General features: G+C 55.9%; 1 protein-coding gene across 2 annotated transcripts; it reads left to right on the top strand.

The window, feature by feature from the left end:
- Positions 1-2853: 2853 nt before the first annotated feature.
- On the top strand, positions 2854-18251 carry MLYCD (malonyl-CoA decarboxylase). Of its 2 annotated transcripts, XM_045988496.1 has the most exons (6): positions 2854-3426; positions 10852-10964; positions 11896-12052; positions 14875-15024; positions 17120-17671; positions 17708-18251. In XM_045988496.1, exons 1-5 carry the CDS (start codon positions 2884-2886, stop codon positions 17651-17653), a joined length of 1497 nt encoding a protein of 498 aa, XP_045844452.1. In that variant the 5' UTR covers positions 2854-2883; the 3' UTR covers positions 17654-17671; positions 17708-18251. The 2 variants fall into 2 exon arrangements, with proteins under 2 accessions (XP_045844452.1, XP_045844451.1); XM_045988495.1 differs by having other exon boundaries at positions 17120-18251.
- Positions 18252-19256: the final 1005 nt, after the last annotated feature.

Raw genomic sequence — 19256 nt, 5'->3', positions numbered from 1 at the left:
AATTCACTGCATGCAAATATTTTTCCAATGTAGGGTTTGTCTTTTGATCTTGTTTTTTTTTTTTTTTTTTTAAGATTTTATTTATGTATTTGAGAGAGAGAGAGAGAGAGAGAAAAACACAAGCCAAGCTTGGGGGAGAGGCAGAGGGAGAAGCAGACTCCCCCACTGAGCAGGAAGCCCAATGTGCAGCTCAATCCCAGGACACTGGGATCGTGACCTGAGCCAGAGGCAAATGCTTAACCAACTGAGCCACCCAGGCGCCCCTTGATCTTGTTTTAAACATAAAGAGCTTTGGGGGTGATGCCAAAACAATGAACACTGTTATGCTGTAAATAAACAAATAAAAAAAAAGAGCTTTGGGGGAAAAAATGTACTTAAATTTACCAATCTCTCTTATGGTTTGTGTCCTATTTTAAAAGCCTTTTCTTGCTCTGCAATTACTCTGCTCTGAAAGTCCTTAAGCCATCTGGAATTTATTTTGTACAGTCTGAAGTTAGACAGGATCATTGTGAGGACTAAATGAGATAATGTGTTTAAGGCTAAGAACAGCAGATCACATTTAGTAGGTGCTCAATAAAGTGCCATTAGCGTGTAGGGGTAGGTAAAGGGCTTAGCCAGTGCTTGCCTGCATCTCTCTCCTCAAAGGCATGTCCCGGACATCCAAGGGGGTTTAATGGGACATCAGTTACCACTGTGTGACTAAGAAAGAAAGGGGTCCAGACTCTGGTACCCACAGATCATGAGATGCCCTGTATATCCCCAAACAAACAAGAAAGGCCCTTCCCCAGAGCCCACTGTCCACCCTTTGATCTCAGCAGGCTCCTTGATGCTGTTCTTCAGCCTTTGTACCTAGACAAGGCTTTTCTTTTTCAAAGAGCACAGCGAGCTCTTGGTTGGACTTTTTCTAGACTCCACTGAACTTGGCATCAGGCCCTGCAAACTCCCTGCAGTCTCCCAGCGGGAGATCTCCCTCCTGTAAGGAGAGACTGCCATAGGTTGTGTTCGGAGGCTACAGGCTGGGTGTAATTCCACCACCCACGACACCAACAACCCACTGACTTCCCCACTGCCTTTCCTGCCCCGTCTTGCGTTGCTTCTCCTGGAGTTTTAAGAATGAGTTCCAAAAAAAAAAAAAAAAAAGGAATGAGTTCCGAAATCTAAAAGTCTAGTCCACCAGGCCACAGAGTAATAGAAATTAGGTGGAAAGAGACAAAAGATACGGCTAGAAAGGAGAGCAGGGGCTGTTAGTGTGGGGTCTGCCTTGCTACGCTGTAGCATTTGGTTTCTGAACCAGTGAATGACATGGCTAGGCGGAGAATTCAGAAAGTTCACTGAACAGCTGATGCCAGGAATGGATTGGAGGTCTGAGCCTGGAAGCAAAGAGGTTACTGTTGTGGCCCCAGTGAGAAGGGATGTGGTTTCGAGGCACCAAAGGGGAATGGGGGCAGAGAGAAGGGAGGAATTCAGGAGCCCTTTTAAAGTAGAAGTCAAGCGTGCCCGGGTGGCTCAGTCGGTTATGCCGTTGCCTTTGGCTCAGATCATGATTCCAGGGTCCTAGGATCAAGCCCTGCATCAGGCTCCCTGCTCAGCCTGCTTTTCCCTCTCCTGCTCCCCCTGCTTGTGTTCTCTCTGTCAAATAAATAAAACCTTAAAAAAAAAAGAAGGTAGAAATCACACTAAAACGTACATGTGGGATGAAGGGCAGGACAGAAGTTATAAAACTGTGTTTTTGAACTTGAAAGAATGAATAGGTCAGCTCACCCCTGTCCCGCCTCCCCCTTCAAACCATAACTAGCTTCTGGTCTCAGCTTAAATACCACCTGCTCATCCCTGCTCACCCTGGTCACAGTGCAAAGCCCGCCCAACCCTACTGGGTCCTGTCACTCCACGCTGCCTATTTCCTCCTTAGCACCCATCACAGTTTGATTATCCTCTCCTTTGGACCGTAAACTCCATGGGGCACCATAGGTCTACCCAGTTCATTCTTTTATCTCCCGGCCTCATACCAAACCTGGCACTTAACAGGTGGTTAACAGACACTGTTAAATGAATTTAGGAAGGAGGGAGAGGGATACCTGGGTGTCTCGGTTGGCTGAGCATCCAACTTGGTGTCAGCTCAGGTCATGATCTCGGGGTTCTGAGATAGAGCCCTGCCTTCTGCTCCTTGGTGGGAGCCTCTGTTTGAGAGTCTCTCTCCTTCTGCCCCTCCTCCTGCTCCTGAGCACGCGCCCTCTCTTTCAAATAAATAATTAAAAAAAAAAAAAAAAGAAAAGGGACGAGTTGGGGACTAAGACGGTGGCAGTGCCCCCTCTGCGGCGTCCCTGAGAGGGGCTGCGGCAGGCAGCTGGAGACCTGGGTCCCGGGCTCCGAGAGAGGAGGGCTGCCGCTCGGGGAGGCATCTTGTGTCATCAGACCCTGGCAACGATTTGAGAGCGCCTAGGCACGACGTAAGACGAAGGCCAGCCTGCTAGAGGACTGCCACCGGGGACGCGTGGGAGCACGTCGTCCTCAGACGCCAGGGACCGGGAATCCGCTGGTGTAGCGCGTTCCCCCAGGTGGCTCGGGTGCATCTGGCGGTAGCAGAGCTCGGCTCTAGGGCGGGGGGTGGGGCCAGAGGACCGCGACTGAGCCGGTGACTTTGGGTGGCCAGGACACGGGGCACGCCCGCACGCCGCCCCGCCCGCCCGCCTCTCCCGGGTGCTGGGACCTTTGGGCTCACTTGGCCCCGCGCCGCGCTCCGCCCCCCGCGCCGGCCCCGCCCTGCGCTCCGATTGGCCGCCGCTCCACCCGCCCCCCTCGGCCTCGACCAATGAAGCCGGCGCGCGCCGGAAGCCGGAAGCCCCCCAGCGCCGGCGTCCCCCTAGGCAGCTGTCGCGCGGCGCCATGCGAGGCTTGGGGCCAGCCCTGACGGCGCGGCACCTCTTCCCGCTGCGGCTCCCCCCGCGGCCGCCGCGGACGCTCGGACCCCGGCTGTCGAGCGGGTCGGCGGCGGAGGCGGGCGCCCTGGAGCGGGCCATGGACGAGCTGCTGCGGCGCGCCGTGCCCGCCACGCCGGCCTACGAGCTGCGCGAGAAGACGCCGGCGCCGGCCGAGGGCCAGTGCGCGGACTTCGTGAGCTTCTACGGCGGCCTGGCCGAGGCGGCCGAGCGCGCCGAGCTGCTGAGCCGCCTGGCGCGGGGCTTCGGCGTGGACCATGGCCAGGTGGCCGAGCAGAGCGCCGGCGTGCTCCAGCTGCGCGAGCAGCCGCGGGAGGCGGCCGTGCTGCTGCAGGCCGAGGACCGGCTGCGCTATGCGCTGGTGCCGCGCTACCGCGGCCTGTTCCACCACATCAGCAAGCTGGACGGCGGCGTGCGCTTCCTGGTGCGGCTGCGCGCCGACCTGCTCGAGGCGCAGGCCCTCAAGCTGGTGGAGGGGCCGCACGTCCGGGTAAGGCCCCGTCCGGGCCCCCGCCTTGCACCAGGTCCGCGAGCTCCTGGCGGCCCTCCCGGTACAGTCCCCACCTGTCCTCGAGCCCCAAACACTGCCCCTTCCCCGGCCTGTAGCCGCGCACACTTTGCCAGCCCCACCCCCAGTTACAGCCCCCTCCGCCCCCGGGGCCCTTCCTTCCCAGGCTTTCCGCATCCTTGCCTTGGCCCAGGGTTTCCTGCGTCCCGCCTCCTAGAAACCCGGCACCGCCTGCCTTTAACGCGACTGTCAGCGCCTCCGTGGTTAAGTGTGCTCCACGAAGTCTCTTTCTTGCTGTTTTAGCTGAGTGCGGTCCGCATGGTACACTTGGACGCGCATCCCGCCGAGCATCACGCAGCCTCCCAAAACGCGGGTGGTGTCAGCAGATGGTAGTGGCACACCTGCGGCGTGTAAGCCGTGGTCTGAGCAGCCCTGCGGGGTGCACAGAGACAGGCCTCTGGTCTCTGCGTCGTGACCCGGCAGGACGTTACACGTTCCTGAGTTCAGCCCCGAAATGTGATGATTCCCGGTTGAGCACTCGAGTAACCAGGCCCCGAGCAGAGTGAGCGCACCTGAGGTGCGGATAAACGCTGCGCAGTTCAGTAACGCTGCCTGCAAAGTTTGCTGACCTTCGGCGTCGTCCCCTTCTGCTCTGGGTATTACATTTGAAGGAACCACTGGTCTGCCCTTTTAGTGAGCAGAAAGTGATGTAAAAGTTTCAGGAAGCTTCCAACGTTCAGAACGTCTTTTGGCACAGTTGGCTTTGAAAAATTGAGCGTGTGAGCGATTATGTCCAAATTCATTTATGAACCCTAAATTGAGCATGTGAGCGATTATGTCCAAATTCATTTATGAACCCTAAATTGAGCATGTGAGCGATTATGTCCAAATTCATTTATGAACCCTAACACCGGCATGGTAGTTTTTACGTTCTTGTCCTCATTCTTAGGTGGGTTAAGGAAACCTACTGAGGTCAGGAGACTGGACCAAGGACTGAAAGCAAATAGGTGTGTCTCCGATCACCTACCCAGACCTCAGCCTAGGGTGCTTTGCACCCTGTTTCATAACCACGTCGTGAGGGGTGAGTTACGGTGCCTGTGGGAGACTTCATCTTTCTCAGTGATGCATGAACACTGGGGATAGTTAAGAGTGGGGTTAACCTCAGTGACAGCCAGTGCTGTGATTGATTAGTCATGATGGCTGGTTAATTTGTAGTGCTAAATGTGCATCGAGGGCCACGATTTGAATTGATCACGTTTCTGACTCAAGCGCAGGCTGAATGGCGGAGACGTCATATTCTGCACACCCGTTGTGTTCCCGTCTGCTTGGGGAAAGTCTTCAATCCAAGCACAGGTTGGTTTGTTCGTTCATTTTTCTTGAACTAGGACCACGGTGGCCCTTCTGAAGCTTGGTTTTTACTACGTGGAAGACTGGAGAATTGGGTAGAATGTCACCTGTCCCAGAATGAAATCACCCTTTCCTCCATCCTTCCACGCAACACGTGGCCACTGGGTGTCTGTCTGACACCAGGCGTGCTCCTGATGTTCAGGTCACTCGGTCAGAAGTGTCCACTCTAGTCTAGTATGGCAAGGGTTAATAGCAGGCATGGTGGCTGGCAGGTGCTTCGCCTGCTGGCTCATCTCGTTCTCAGCAAGCCGTAGGGACCCGTTGTACAGACGGGGAGATTAAAGCTGCTCATGGTCAAGTGCAGTGCCTTGCGTCCTGAGGCAGTATTCAAGCCCAGTCCTGACCAGAATTGTGTACTTTGTTGCAACACGTTGATTCTCAGAGCTGTTGACTTTATTGTATCTAAAAGGGATTTGGTTTCCTTAGAACTTCCCTTTTTCTGCTAAATCGAGGACAAGATAAAACAACCCAGTGAATTACTGGCTCTGTTTTACTTAGTTTTTCACCAAATGGGGAGTTTAATATTCTCTAGTTGTGAGTGTATGTCCTTTTCCCAAGAGTAAGCTTGCGAGTTTCCATCTTACCGGTAACGGCAGCGCTTACCTTTCTCTGGAACCAGTATCATTGCTCACTGTTGGAAAATCATCAGTCCTGCCGTGGCCAGAAGGATCAACATGTGATCCCTTTCCTTTGGCATCCTTGGTGCACCCCAAACCGCCGCGGACCCTGCCAGCCCCGCCATCTGTCTCTCACGCCTCTCCACAGACCCCGTCTCCAGCCGTGCCGGCCCTGATGGAAAGTTCCCGACCCCACCTTGCTGCGTGATTCTTGTTGGGAAGCCCGCTAGCATAGGAGCTGCTCAGCCCTCAGCTTTTCCAACACTGTAGTTCAAGGTGGCCTCAGCCGGGTTTGGGCTTCATGGCGTGCATTATCTATGCGTGTATTATTACGTTATTCACTTGGATTTTATACCTTAACATCAGAGTCGAGCATTTGAAATGTATTATTCCACAACTGCCCACCCCCGCCACCAACTCCAACTTGATGATCAACCCCTGGAAAACTGGGAGCCTTGTCTTAAATGTCTTGCATAGCGAAATGCTGAATGACGCATGAGAGGAGTCCGGGGTGCCCACCACAAGACGGAGTCGGCACGCTCACTCCTCCCGTCTGTCCTGACGTCCCACTGCTGCACTCCAAGTTCTGAGCCCACAGGGAAGCCCAGAGGGCTTGGAAGGTTTCTGCTCGGCCAGCAGAGGCTTCGTGGTAGATGTTTGGACAGCTCTCGGCAGGTTTCAGTGTTTCGGCCCCAGTGATGACGAAGGTCCCATCCAGTTCTAAAGCCTCCGGTTCTGTGACACGTTACCGAACGTATCCAGCCCCTTGTTCTTCCCCACACAAGAAAACTCAACTTATCATTCAGGCGAGAAGGAGTGTGGCAGCCGAAAGCTGTGACATTGAGACTAGATTGGGGGATGGGGGGGCGAGGGGCTCACTCTGGGGAGAGCCTGAGCCAGGTCCTCAGCTGTCAGGGTTCCCTTGTTTTTTTTAACCAAGGTGGTCCACACACGAAGAAACTGTGTGTATCGACAGGCAGAAATATCAAAGATATTTCTTGAACAGAGGATGAGTGGCAATCGCCTGATGTTTGCTTCTGTGTGTGGTCTAGACAAAGGCAAGTAGCCTTTTCTAGACCCTCAGTCGCACCTCTTGGCGTTTCTCTACCTGGAGATCGTGTCCTCCTATCCAGTGTGTGTAACCGTTAGAACTAAACCCATTAATCCCTTCTCCGTTGCTCTATGTAGTCACATAGCACTTTATAAATCCCTGTCATTCAAGCCCTTCAGAGAATAGTTCGTTTTTTTTTTTTTAAATCCGTAGACACCGTCCCTGGGATCCAGTTCTGTAATCTGTCACTGGGATCACATGATGCGCGCGATCCACTTTGAGTCCGCTTCTTCTGTGTCATTCTGGATTGTGGATCTGAGCTAAAGAGGCGACAGCTGGAACCTCTTGCTCAGAGGAATTCAGTGTTAGAAAGCACTGGAAGGTCGGCATATGAATCGCTGGAGCAGGAGTCCCAAACGCCCAGGGACCCGTGGTGCCCTGCGATGCTGGGAGAGCGGGGAGCTCACTCTGCCATCGCCTCAGATCTGAGCATCCCTCCCTGTGTGCCCACGGCACCGTGTCCCGGCTGGGTCGCTCTCCCGTACCTGCTTGTCTCCAGACTTGCAGGACGAAGCCACAGGGACACGCACGGGTTTGCACGAGGGCTGCTGTGGGTTCAGGCTGCAGTGGCATTTTTAGACTCACAGGCGAGTAGGAGGCCAGAAAGGAAGCTGATGGGGTGTCTTTCCCCGGGGCGGCGGATGAAGAAGGCCCTGTGTGGAGAGGGAAGGGGCCGGCTCTCAGGACTGTCCTTGCGCTTTGCTGCTGAGAGGCGTGGTTTTAGGCGGTCCGTTAGCCCCTGGGCCCATTGGCTGTGCGCTGAGGTGAGAGATCCTGCCGGCGGTTGTTGTGCTCAACGTCAGCCTGGTTCCCTTCTAAAAAGTGCTCTGGGGGTTACTGTGCAACTTGGCCCAAAATCAGGTTCACAGACAAGGGCACAGTTCTTGAGGGTCCCAGGTTGTGATTACTGGTAGTGAGGGTTGGCGCGTGCTGTGTGTGTGGTGTGGAGGCCTTCTGTTTTCCTCCTGAGGCTGACTGGGGTCAAGCAGTTACGGTGCTTAGAGACAAAATCCCCTGTGAAGGTGACTCGAGTTCCCATTCTAGGAGGTCTGAGCTCTGTTCAGTGGTCTGTGGGCACCAGAGGGAAGTTGGCCTTTAGAAAATGGAAGGGATTCTTGATGGCAGTTTGAACATAGAAATTCGAGGGAGATGAGAGGTGTGCGGGTCTTGACAGAAGCATGGGGGCCGGCCGGCGTCCCCACTGTCTCGAGGTCCAGCCACACTGGATGCTTTGTCGTACGACCTCTTTCGGTGACTTGTCTGTCCCGCTTTGCAGTGAGCGCAGTGGTCCTGGTTGGTTCTGTTAACTGTGCTCGGCTAGACGGAAAAGGACCTTATCTGTAGTTTGGCAGGGATGCCCCAGTCCCCTGGGCGACAGCAGCCGCCACCGATGGGAATCGTACGTAGAATGTCTGAGCTGTGCTGCCGGGACCCTGTCTAGTGCCTCCAGCTCCCTGTCCCAGCTCAGGGCTTCTGAGCAATGAGAACTAATTTTGCTCCCCATTCCAAACGTGGGGAGATATTGATAGCCAACAACTTCAGGAGATGGGGTGGGAGACCGCTTTTTCTCTGCCAAAAGGGGAGTTTGTTGGCCTTCTGCACAGTGTCCTCCAAGATAACCCCAGTCAGCAGGTCCGGAAAGCCGAGCCCAGGCCTCCTGGCCTCCCCCGCAGTCATGTGTGAGAGTCTGGGATTGATGGCGGAACTGATGCGCGTAAAGCGAAGGCAGAGTCCGTGTCTTCCCCTCCTGTCGCCTGCGGTCTGGCCCAGACAGTTGTGCCGCGTGAGCACCAAGCTTGGGGACTTGTGCCCTTTCACCTAGATTTCCAGATCTCATGTGGCAGGGTCACATTTCACGGCCGTCAGTAGCCCAAAATAGAACCAAGAGACCTTGGAGGGGGAGCTCTCATCGGCCAAATGATTTCTTTCTGCGTTAATCCCGAATTGATCCTGAAACTAGGTACTCCCACGCGCTCCTGTTGTGAATGTGGTAGAGGCCTCTGGCACCCTCCACGTGGAGCTTGGCTCATCCGGTCCTGACCCTCCAGTGCACAGGTTCCTAACCCGGGGTCCGCCAACCCCTGGGGATGAGCCAGAGGTGAGTTTCAGAGGATTCCATGAATCCCAGGAAATGGTGTGTGGAAATTGACTCACATGTTTGCGTTTTTCTGGGGAACGGGTCCCTGGATTTTAGCACGTACTCAGGAGTACGTGAGGACCCTAGGAAGATTGAGAACTGGTGTGGTCCGAGGCAGTATTTTATCAGCCGTGGTTCTGTACCGCCCGGTCGATGGCCTCTCCTCTCCCATACTGCCACTGCCTCCTCTCCATTCTCCAGTCTCTCTTGTCTCTTTCATTTGACGTCAGTCTGCTAACCGCCTTCCACGTGGGACACCCCCTGAATTCTTTGAGCACCAGAAGTTCAAATCACCTCTGCCCTTACTGCGAAGTTCCAGCTGAGTGAAGACCAGGTTATGGAATTGAGAATAAAGAGGAACTAAGGGCCTCTGGTCCAGCCCATAAATCCTTCAAACAGCTCCACCAGACCCTTACCGACCATGTACTTGGTCTCCGCCTATGGTGATGTTCTCTCTCTCCCAAGACGGCATCTGTAGTCACCCTAGCTATTCAGGGCTTCTCCTTTGTGTTAAATTCAGTCCAAGTCTGACTTGGTCCATGCTTTCCCGCGTTGGTCCACGGTTTACCTCCCTCCTCACCCCCATAGGGTCACACACAACAAATTTGGGGCTGGCTCTGTGCCCCAGGCCTTAAATATGTACAGATGGCCCTCACTTCCTTCTGAAGCCTTTCGTGACCCACCAGCCCTGTACTCGCAGCTTGTCCTCAAGTGACAATGTCGTGAGTCCTTTCACCTTTTACCAGGGAATAAAATGTGAAGCGGTCCTGTAACATTTTTACAACTTTTGCAATTACAGCTCTTTTTCAGTTCTGTACCAGATGTCCTGAGGTGCTTATTATTAGTCATAATATTCAGTGTATCTGTTAATACCTAGTTCATCTATGAGTAACAGAAACCCAAAATAATAGTGATTTGAATAAGAGAGAAGTTTGTCATGTCAGAGTCTGGAGGTAGACACCTCAGGGATGATTCCGTCAGTTGACCCAGACTTTGGTTTGGTTCTGCCTTAAAAACCTTCATCCCCAAAGTTACCTCATGGCCCAAGATGGCTGCTCCAGTTCTGGCCATCACATCACTGTCCAGCCTGTGGGGGAGCAACAAAGAAAAGATGGGCAGAAAGTATACTCTCGCCATTCTTTAAGGTTCCCATAAACTGCTCCAGGACACGTTTATTAACATCTGGCCAGAAGTCAGTCATGTGACTACCCCTGTCTGCAGTGTGATCTTAAATCTGGACAGCCATGCTCTTACCTAAAGTATAAGCTTCTGTGCGTTTGAAAGAAAGGGAGGCAGCTGTTGAGGAGCAAGCTGTGTCTGCAGCCCCGGGCATCCTCTAGCTCTGGCTGGCAGGTAGCCTACTGCTGTCCATGTTCAGTGTGTCACGGGCGGCTACCCCGAGCCAGGTCTGCCCCTGAGTCCTCTCCTTTCCCTACGCATCTGGTACCATTCTTGCTCGAAAGGTGAAGTTGACTCCCATCACTTCTGGACGTAGGTCGGATACAAGTAAGTGAAGAGAGATTAGAATAGTTGCATCAAATATAAGTGCGCTGATCTCCAGACACACTATTACGTCCCACTAGAGTAGGAAAAACCGCTCCCACCGCAGCCCTGACCCGTCGTCACATGAAAGCTACATCCCGACTTCAGAGATGTTCGGGTCTGAAATGGTGAGCTGACGACTGGGGCCCCGGACCCTGCACTTGTTTCTCTCAGGAAATGAGGGGTGATGTCTCGGCCCATCCCAGAGTGCTCCCAAGAGCACAGGCTCGAGCCCTGTGCCGCCTGTGTTAGCCGCGCCCTGCGTGGCACCCCACGCGTCGCTCTGTCAACCTAACGTTTTCGGTCGTATTCACGGAGGTGAACGCACCCCAACATACCATTTGATTAGGGCAGCTTAGCTCGCTTTGAATGCTCCCTCGAAGGCCTCTTTCCAACCGGGGTCAGAGTGGCCAAGTAGAGTGCTGGGTACCGTGCACGCCTGGTTGGGACCGTCCGCAGAGAAGCTGTTTGGAGAGCCACCCTGCAGGTGGCTTTTGTGTCCCGCTCTGGCCATTGTCCCTGCTGGCGACGAGGCAGAGGCGCGCATGCTCTTTGGTACCCGGCAGCCAACGCTCTTGTGTTCTCCCTTCCAGGAGATGAACGGTGTGCTGAAGGGCATGCTGTCGGAGTGGTTCTCCTCCGGCTTCCTGAACCTAGAACGGGTCACCTGGCACTCGCCCTGTGAGGTGCTGCAGAGAATCAGCGAGTAAGTAGCAAGGTTTTCACTCTTCCAAAATGTTAGCTGAGGGCCAGTCTTTGTCTGCACGTGCGTTTGGGGCCAAGCATGGGCTTTGAAAATGGTGTCCCGTCCTAGCTGGTGATGTCGTGATCACAGCTGGCCACCGGCTGTTGTGCCCGCAGGCCCGCGCGCAGGGTGCCCTTGACGTCCTCGTGTTTCCCGTGAGCCCCAGCGTCAGAGCCGCAGCACCTGCCCGGGACCGAGTGTGTGCGTTAGGGTCTCCCCTGGTTGGGCAGACTTCTCCCTTGGGCAAGTCTCCGAGTGGGCTGTATGGTGCATGATGCCCGTGTGCCTGGGACCTGGGGAAGCCCAGGCTGGCATGTCACTACGGTCCTCAGACAGGAGAAGCTCTTTCCATCTCAAGGTCTGGACACTCCGTGCCGCCTTAAGGAAGCGAAGGCTTGCGGAAGCTCGTACTTTGCACCGTGACCAGTTCCAAGGGCTGCCATTTCACTTGCCAAAAACAAGATAGTGGTTGGAGGAGGTCGCTAGACAAATGGAACCAGGTCATGATCTCAGGGTCACAAGATCGAGCCCCGAGCTGGGCTCCACACTCAGAGAGGAGTCTGCTTCAGATTCTTTCTCTCTCACTCTCTCTCAAAGAAACAATCTTTTAAAAAAATAAATAAATAAAATTGCTGCACAACTGTTTCCCGAGGGCCGCATGAACAGTCTGAAGACCAGGTATTAAGAATTCGGGGACCATTTTGTGCGTAAAATTCATCGGAGTTCCTCTCAGTCAGCGCTGTTTCGTATTAAAATGATTTTCTTTGAATTCTCCTGAAGTTCTATTTGAAGGATTTATTTGACTCTGTTGAGTCATAGGAACAGGAATCAGCAGTGGTTCTCTGACTTCTAAATTGTCCGTCAGTCTTGCTGCTGTCTGACCCCTCCCCAGGTCCGAGGCCGTGCATCCTGTGAAAAACTGGATGGACATGAAGCGACGTGTCGGGCCTTATAGGCGATGTTACTTCTTTTCTCACTGCGCGACCCCAGAGGAGCCCTTGGTCGTGCTCCACGTGGCCTTGACCGGCGAGATCTCCAGCAACATCCAGGTACTGGCCCGGTGGCGGCAGAACCACACGGGTGTCCCACAGAGCCCCGCCCATTTTTCTAAAACCTGGTCCCCTCCCGCCCACCATGAAGGGTGTTGCTTGAGGCGTTCACGTTTAGAACTGGCGAGAGAAGAAATGTCCTGATCTGCAGCCACGGGGCGGAGGCACGTGCTGTAGACAGTTACCGAAGGAGGACGGCGCTCCTCTGCGGGAACTGACTTTGAGCAGGCCGGGGCCGAGGAAGGGGGACACTCGCTTCCGCATGCGAGCACTCGTTCAGGGCCTGTGGGCAGGTGTAAAAGACCGTGACTAAAAGCATGAAAACCAGACTGTGTGCCGCGTGCCCGCTGCGGGCCCAGCGCTCTGCCCTGGGAGCCGAGGGGACAGGCCCACGGTGACAGGCCCTGCCTGCTAGGAGGTTGGTGAGAAAGTCCAGATGTTTCCTGCAGGTACCGGGCAGGGGGTGGGGCGCGTCTGCTGCAGAAGAACCAGGGCGGGGCTGGGGGATGAGGGCAGACCCCGAGGAAGGGGAAGGAAGGTGACAGGAGCCGAGACCCCCCAGGTCAGTTCCGGCTTTGGGTCTGGAATGGCGGTTAGGAAGCTGGAAAGATGAGGACAGGTCTGGGGCTGTGCTCATGGGCTGCGTTTCCTGGTATCAGAAGGCGGAGAAGTCAAGGAGAGCAAAGGGGCAGGAGTTCTTGACCACCAGGGGGAAATTGTCTGAGGGGTTCCCATGTCTGAGGGGCCGGACCCGCTGGCAGTCCCCTGGGCAGGGTGGTGCTGTCTGTGGAAACAGAACAGGGGTTCTTTTCCACGATTCCGCCCACGATTCCCACTCGGAGGGATTTACCCCTGGGAGATGCTCAGACTAAGAGCGCGGCCAGTGGCTCATCGGTGCGCGTGTACAGTTTCGAAAGGCTGGACCCTGAGGGCCCAGCCACCCGCCGTAGAGGACGCAGGAGAGAGACGAGGACGTGTACATCAGGTTCACCCTCCCACCCGGGGTCCCCGTGCGTGTATCTAAACGTGGATTCCCTGCTAGGGTTTTGGCCCAGAAAGCCGGCCTTGACTTACTCTTGAGTCGGATTCAGGCCCCAGGTGGGCACGTGTGGCGCACTCTGACGTACGTGTGTGTTGATGGAGTGTCTGCTCGCTGCCGGTCGGCCCCGGAAGCATGTTCCCCGCGTCGCTGCTCAGCACCCTGCGCGTGACGCGTCACTCCCGCTAATAGTGTCCTTCAGTGGGTGTGAGAAGACCGAGGCTGCCGCGAAACTTCAGTGATGTGCCCACGATCCCAGAACCAGTAGGGATGAGAAGGCATTCCAGCCCAGCCCATGCCCCGTCCTCAGGGCAGTGCCTTCCCTGCTGGAAGTGGGGGGTGGGGGGGATATGGGAGCTCGAAGGGGGAGGGGGTCATGCACAGGGTGTGGGTGTGTGTGTATTTAAGTACATATTTTGAGCTGATGGAAGGCGTTCACCCCAAGGTTAACAGCAGGACTTGGCGCTAGGTTTTGGAGGAGCTCGTGATTTCTTCCTTATGCAATTACTTCTTGCCTCCTTGGACATTATGCATGTCTCACTTGTCTAACCAAAGAAAGATCCATCTGTATTTTGAACACTTTAAAAAAAAATTTGTTAGAACTTTTTGAATAAGGAACATAAGATAACCTACAGAATTCTAGAAAGACCAGCGAGGCTGGCCCCATAAGGCAAAGACCAAGCCCAAGGCTGAGGGGTGCCCTGACCCTGACCACCTGGAGCCCTCCCTCGGAGTCCGGCCCCAGGAGAGAGGGCTTGGCGCCGCCCCGGGGGTGTCCCTCCCTCTGTGTCACCAGCCACCCCAGGTCCCAGTGGCAGCAGTTGTTAATTTTTCAGGCGTCCCAGGAAAGACCCTTTGAGCATCCGAAGGGGACGAAAGCTGGAGGTCATTTCCCCCCTTGGGAGACATGCGCACGCACACGCTCCATACTGAGTTTCAGAAAGCTTGGGGACTCCCGGGCCTCATCAGGGCCCTGGGCCGAACCCCGCTACCGCAGGAGTCTGATGCAGCTGGTGGAATTCAGGGTAGCTTAAGTGGGCTCTGCAGCAAGCTGCGTGCCTGCACTGACGCGAACTCAGGGTAGCCCCTGCTCTTGCCCGTGGTCGGGAGACCTTCAAACAGCGAGGTTCGGAGCACCCTGCCTTCAGAACTCGGAGCTCATAGGATCAACCCTTGCCTACAGAGTCTTTCCAGGGTGTGTGTGTGTGTGTCTGTCTGTCTCTCTGTCTGTCCGTCCGTCCGTCCGTCCGTCCATCCCCGGAGGAAAAACAAGGATGTTGCACAAAATCAAAAAGGTCCACAGAAAAGTACATTTCCTAAAAGAAAAACCGTATAGAGCCATGCATGGCATATTGAGAAATCTAGAAACCTAGAGCTTGCAGAGCAGGAACGAAAATAACTAGCAACCAGCAGGCCTGCACGGACGGGGCAGCCCGGGGACGGGAAGGTGAGGCGGGGCGGGTTGGGTATGGGTGTCGCAGGCGGGCCGGTAGGAGAGTTGTCACTGGCTCGCACAACACAGAGGCCTGGGAGAGAAAGACAAAGCAGACACACTTTGTTTTTTGCGAAGTTCAAAGCGATCAGCATGGCGCAGGGAGGCTGGGCAGTCGCCACCTCCGGAGAGATTTCCGGTGGGAGCAGGCCTTTGGTCTCCAGAGTCGCGTCCGTGAGCAGGGGCGAGGGTCCCCAGGTTCCCGCCCTCCCCAGCTTCTCCCCCTCCCCCCAGGAGGCTGGGCAGGCATGGGAAGCGAGGGGCCCGGCCCAGCATCGTCGTGTCTTGCAGGCCATAGTGAAGGAGTGCCCCCCATCGGAGACGGAGGAGAGGAGTGAGATCTCCGCGGCCGTCTTCTACTCCATCAGCCTGACGCAGCCCGGCCTGCAGGGGGTCGAGCTGGGCACCGTCCTCGTCAAGCGAGTCCTCAAGGAGCTGCAGGTGAGCGTGGCACAGGGCCTCTGGGACCAGGGACGAAAGAGGACCTGGGTTGGGGGGTGGGGAGGAAGAGCCAGATGGCCCTTGGCCTGTCCCAGGTGCCCCGAGAGACTCGGGAGAAGGAGGCAGTGCCGAGAAAGGGGCATCTGGAAACTGGCTTCTCAGATGTTCTCCGAGGACATCAGCCTCTCCAAGGAACCTTCCATCTGGCAGCTGGGGCCTTTCCTGGCTTGCGTGTGCTATCCTGGCTCCATAACCACCAGCCCCTTCTCTCTCCTGTCCCCGTTTGGACGGCATACTTTGTGGCCGTGCCTGACCGGCGCCCACACCCTCCGGGCTCTGGCCCCGACACCCCCTCAGCATGGGCTTTCTCATCGGCCGTGAAGGAGTGTCGAGGTTAGACCGGGCAGCTCGAAGGTAAACACTCTGGCTTTTTTTTTTTAAGAACTTCCCTGTGTGGCCCTGGGAAAAACACTTCACCATCCCACAAGCGAAATGTTCACATTCACTCCAGGTCTAGCTTTCCGAAATGATCTCATAAGGGGCTTGAGTGAACCGCAGTGAGCAGAATCTAGTTATTAGGTAAAATAATTAGATTGCTAATAATTGGCTCTGAGAGCGGCACTCTCTGCTTTGGGTGGTTCCACGAGGCACCGGCAGCAGAAGCCCTTCCGTGGAGAACGACAGTGGAATTGAAACACGGACGTGCTTTGTATTAAATGCACAATCGGTCATAACCCTCAAACTCGGGATTCAGCTGGATAGCAGCTTCATTAGAACCACTCCTTGCCACCTCTTCCCCAGAGGCGATGAGAGCCATTTCTAATTAGTAGAAGTTTCTTCTTCTTTCCTTCTTTTTTGCTGACGGTGTTGATAAAGGAGCAGGGAGAGGGAGCAGGGGGCATGTCAGAGTGAGAAAGGCCTTCAGAAGGAGGGCAGAATCCGGGATTCTGGGTCACTCACCCCCCGACTCTACTTCCGGATGGGTCAGAGTTGGCCCCTCCGCCCGGTAGCCATCCTCGGGAGGAGAAAGCGGGGATCACTGGTCCCACACTTGGCTGTGAGCCTGACAGTCACCAGGGAGAACCCTGAGAAAAGGCCCTCTCTCTGTCCTGCACGGGTGTGTGCGTCGCGGTTTATGAAGGCAGACTCTTGGGAGCCGCCCGAAGTGCCCAGGGAAAAGAACGTGGTTAGGAAAATCATGGTATAGCCTCATCTTTTAATACTGTTCTGTTGTGAAAGTTACGTTTTTGAATTTTGAATGAGAAACGAGAAAATGCTCATGGTTCATGAGCTCATAAAGCAGGGGCGTGAGCTACACGTCTCACTCAGGGAAAGGCCAGAGGAGTTAATGCTTTAGCAGACTCGGAGAGCGGCTGTCAGAATCCTGGGGTGTGACCGGTTTGTTGGTCTGTTTCTGCTGCCGTCCTGAGTTAAAAAAACTCTCCTGTAGTGGACACACAGTGTACTTTTATGCAGAAAATGCTAGAGCTTTACAAAACGGTCCTTGAGATCTGTCATAGGACCGCGCACCATAGCGTCTGACGAACCGAACTCTGAGATGGGGCATCAGCCGTGGCCTCCCCTTCTAGCCCATCCTCGCACGCGCTGTGGAGTCGTGGGACAACAGTTACTCGCTCACGACACAGCCATTGGGTCCTTGCGTGCCAAGTGCCAAACCAGGCTCTGTGGCCGCAGAGAAGTCCCTGGGAGGGGCGCGGCGTGCCACACAGACAGGAGCTGTGGTCCGAAGCCCGCGCATCAAGCCCCGCGGCAGCGCAGCCCCCGCTTCTCATGTCGGGCCCAGCCCGACTTGCCCCTGTGACACACGGTGCAGACAGAGAAGCCACCACACGGGCCCCCCTCGGGGACTCAGGATGCCTCCGGGGCCTAGCGTGGGCCAGATTCTTAATAAATGTGCCTTGAAGGGAGAGAATGAACGCACAGCAAATGCCGTGGTGTAACCTAGACAGCAGCATGCAGGGCTTGAGGAGGCCTAAGCGGTAAGTGCAGGGGTGTTTCCGTTTCCGTGACCAACCTGCTGAATTTCGTGTGTGTGTTTTCTCCACCTTCTTTCCCAACCAACCGCGCCTTACAGAAAGAGTTTCCTCATCTTGGGACATTTTCAAGTCTGTCTCCTATACCTGGATTCACCAAGTGGCTTCTGGGACTCCTGAACTCGCAAGTGAAGGAACACGGGAGGAACGAACTCTTTACGGATTCGGAGTGTCAAGAAATCTCTGAGGCCACAGGTGGTCCCGTTAACGAGACCCTCAAGGTCTTTCTCAGCGGCAGTGAGTGGGTCAAGTCTGAGAAGCTGGTCAGGGCGCTCCAGGCCCCCCTGATGCGGCTCTGCGCTTGGTACTTGTACGGAGAGAAGCACCGGGGCTTCGCCCTGAACCCCGTGGCAAACTTCCACCTGCAGAACGGGGCCGTGATGTGGCGCATCAACTGGATGGCCGATGACAGCCTCAAGGGCATCGCCGGCTCCTGCGGCCTGATGGCCAACTACCGGTACTACCCGGGGGACACGGCTGCCAACAGCACCAGCTACCTCTGCTCCAAGAGCATCAAAGCTTCCGAGCAGGTCCTCAGCCTCGTGGCCCAGTTTCAGAAGAACAGCAAGCTTTAAGCCTGTCCCGAAGCAGACATCCCTGACCCCAGACATCCCTGTCCCGAAGCAGACATCCCTGACCCCGATTTTGGGTATGGGTCAGGGAGGCTTATGGATCCAAAGGAGCTTTTTTAAGTCGAGCAGGGTTAGAGCGTGTTTTCTCTGACCCACGCAAGGTCGGAAGGGGAGGCTGTGGCCTGACTTCCACTGTGGGAGCGCAGGGTCTGTGCCTGACGCCAGAGGGCGGGGGCTGGACGGGGGACGGGGCGGGGATGCTGTTCCCACCCCTTCCAACCCCCCGCCCCATCCGGGAGAGCGGCCGGGGTCCCTGCTGGAGGGCGGTGCTGTGGTGCCTCCATCTTCAGAAAGCTCTAGAACCTCTGCTGGATGTCGTCCCTGGGTGGACCGGCCAGCCTCACCAGGCCCCGGGCAGGTGGCCCAGGTGAGAGCACTTTCCTCGGAGCTTAGCACGTAGTCAGCCGCGGTTGTCTTAGCCGTTTCTCTCCACTCACCCCCGAGGGACAGAGGGCTACGTGGCACCCGTGTTTTGGAGCCCCTGGGCGTAGGGAAATGTTCATGACTGCCCAGAGTTGACTAAATTAAATTAAATCTTTGAGCATCACACGAGGCGGTGTCACTCGGGGCTTGTATTGGACGGTGGGCGTTACGATTGCAGAGACGCAGGTTCCTGATGAACCTAATGGGACCGCTCGAGCTCGTCGGGTGAAGCCGTGAACCACTGGGGGCGACGAGGCTCATGGGCCGCGATGCACTGTGATGTACCAGGTCTGCCAAGAACAGCGAGGCAGGCAGAGCCAAGCCTGTGGCTGTAGGAGGCCCCCTGGGGTGTCTGTGGCCTGGTCTCGCTGTTGTCACTCCCCCAGATGGGTCCCCTGGCCTTCTGCATTCTTCATCTTCCAGACCGAACCCCTGCTCCTTCTGTCTCCCCTGTTGCATGGGGCCCGTTGCCTGGCGACCAGTGTTGGGGTGGTGGTCCCCCCCCGGAAATATCTCTGAATCCCCGTGGAAGCGGTCGGCAGCTGCTCACAGGGCTCTGGGCTCCTCGTGACCACGCTCGCGCTTGGAGCTCTACAGGGGCCCCGGGGAGGCGCTGCCGTCAAGGGGCCGGGCAAGAGGTCACACCTGAGCTGCTTTGTGGCAAGCGTGCCGTGAGACCGCCACCCTGGACGACAGCACCCCCCACCGCGCACACGCGCACACACACGCCTCACACTTCATCTCAAACCAAAGACACAGAAGCGTCTGTGTACCAGTCACCCGGCTCCCACCGCACTCAGCGAGCTTGTTTGCCTGCCAGGCCTCATCTCGTGGCTTCTCGCTGAGGGTTAGCAGGTGCCCTGTACGGGGGGATGGCTGGCTGGCCCGGGATGCGGACGGGATGCGGCTGTGGTCTGAAAGCTGCATTCCCGCCCCCCTGAAATTCATACCTTGGAGCCCTGTCCCCCAAAGGTGATGGCATTAGGACACGAGGACTTAGGGGGTGATTAGGGCATGAGGGTGGGGTCCTCGTGAGCGGGCTGAGTGCCCTCAACAAGCGGCCCCTTCCACCCTGGGAGGCTACAAAGCACCTGGGCCCGCTGGCGCCTTGAGCTTAGATTTC

Source organism: Meles meles, chromosome 19, assembly GCF_922984935.1.
Source record: "Meles meles chromosome 19, mMelMel3.1 paternal haplotype, whole genome shotgun sequence".
Classification (NCBI taxonomy): domain Eukaryota; kingdom Metazoa; phylum Chordata; class Mammalia; order Carnivora; family Mustelidae; genus Meles; species Meles meles.
The sequence above is the reverse complement of the archived record's forward strand: the minus strand, read 5'-3'. Positions and strand labels throughout refer to the sequence as shown.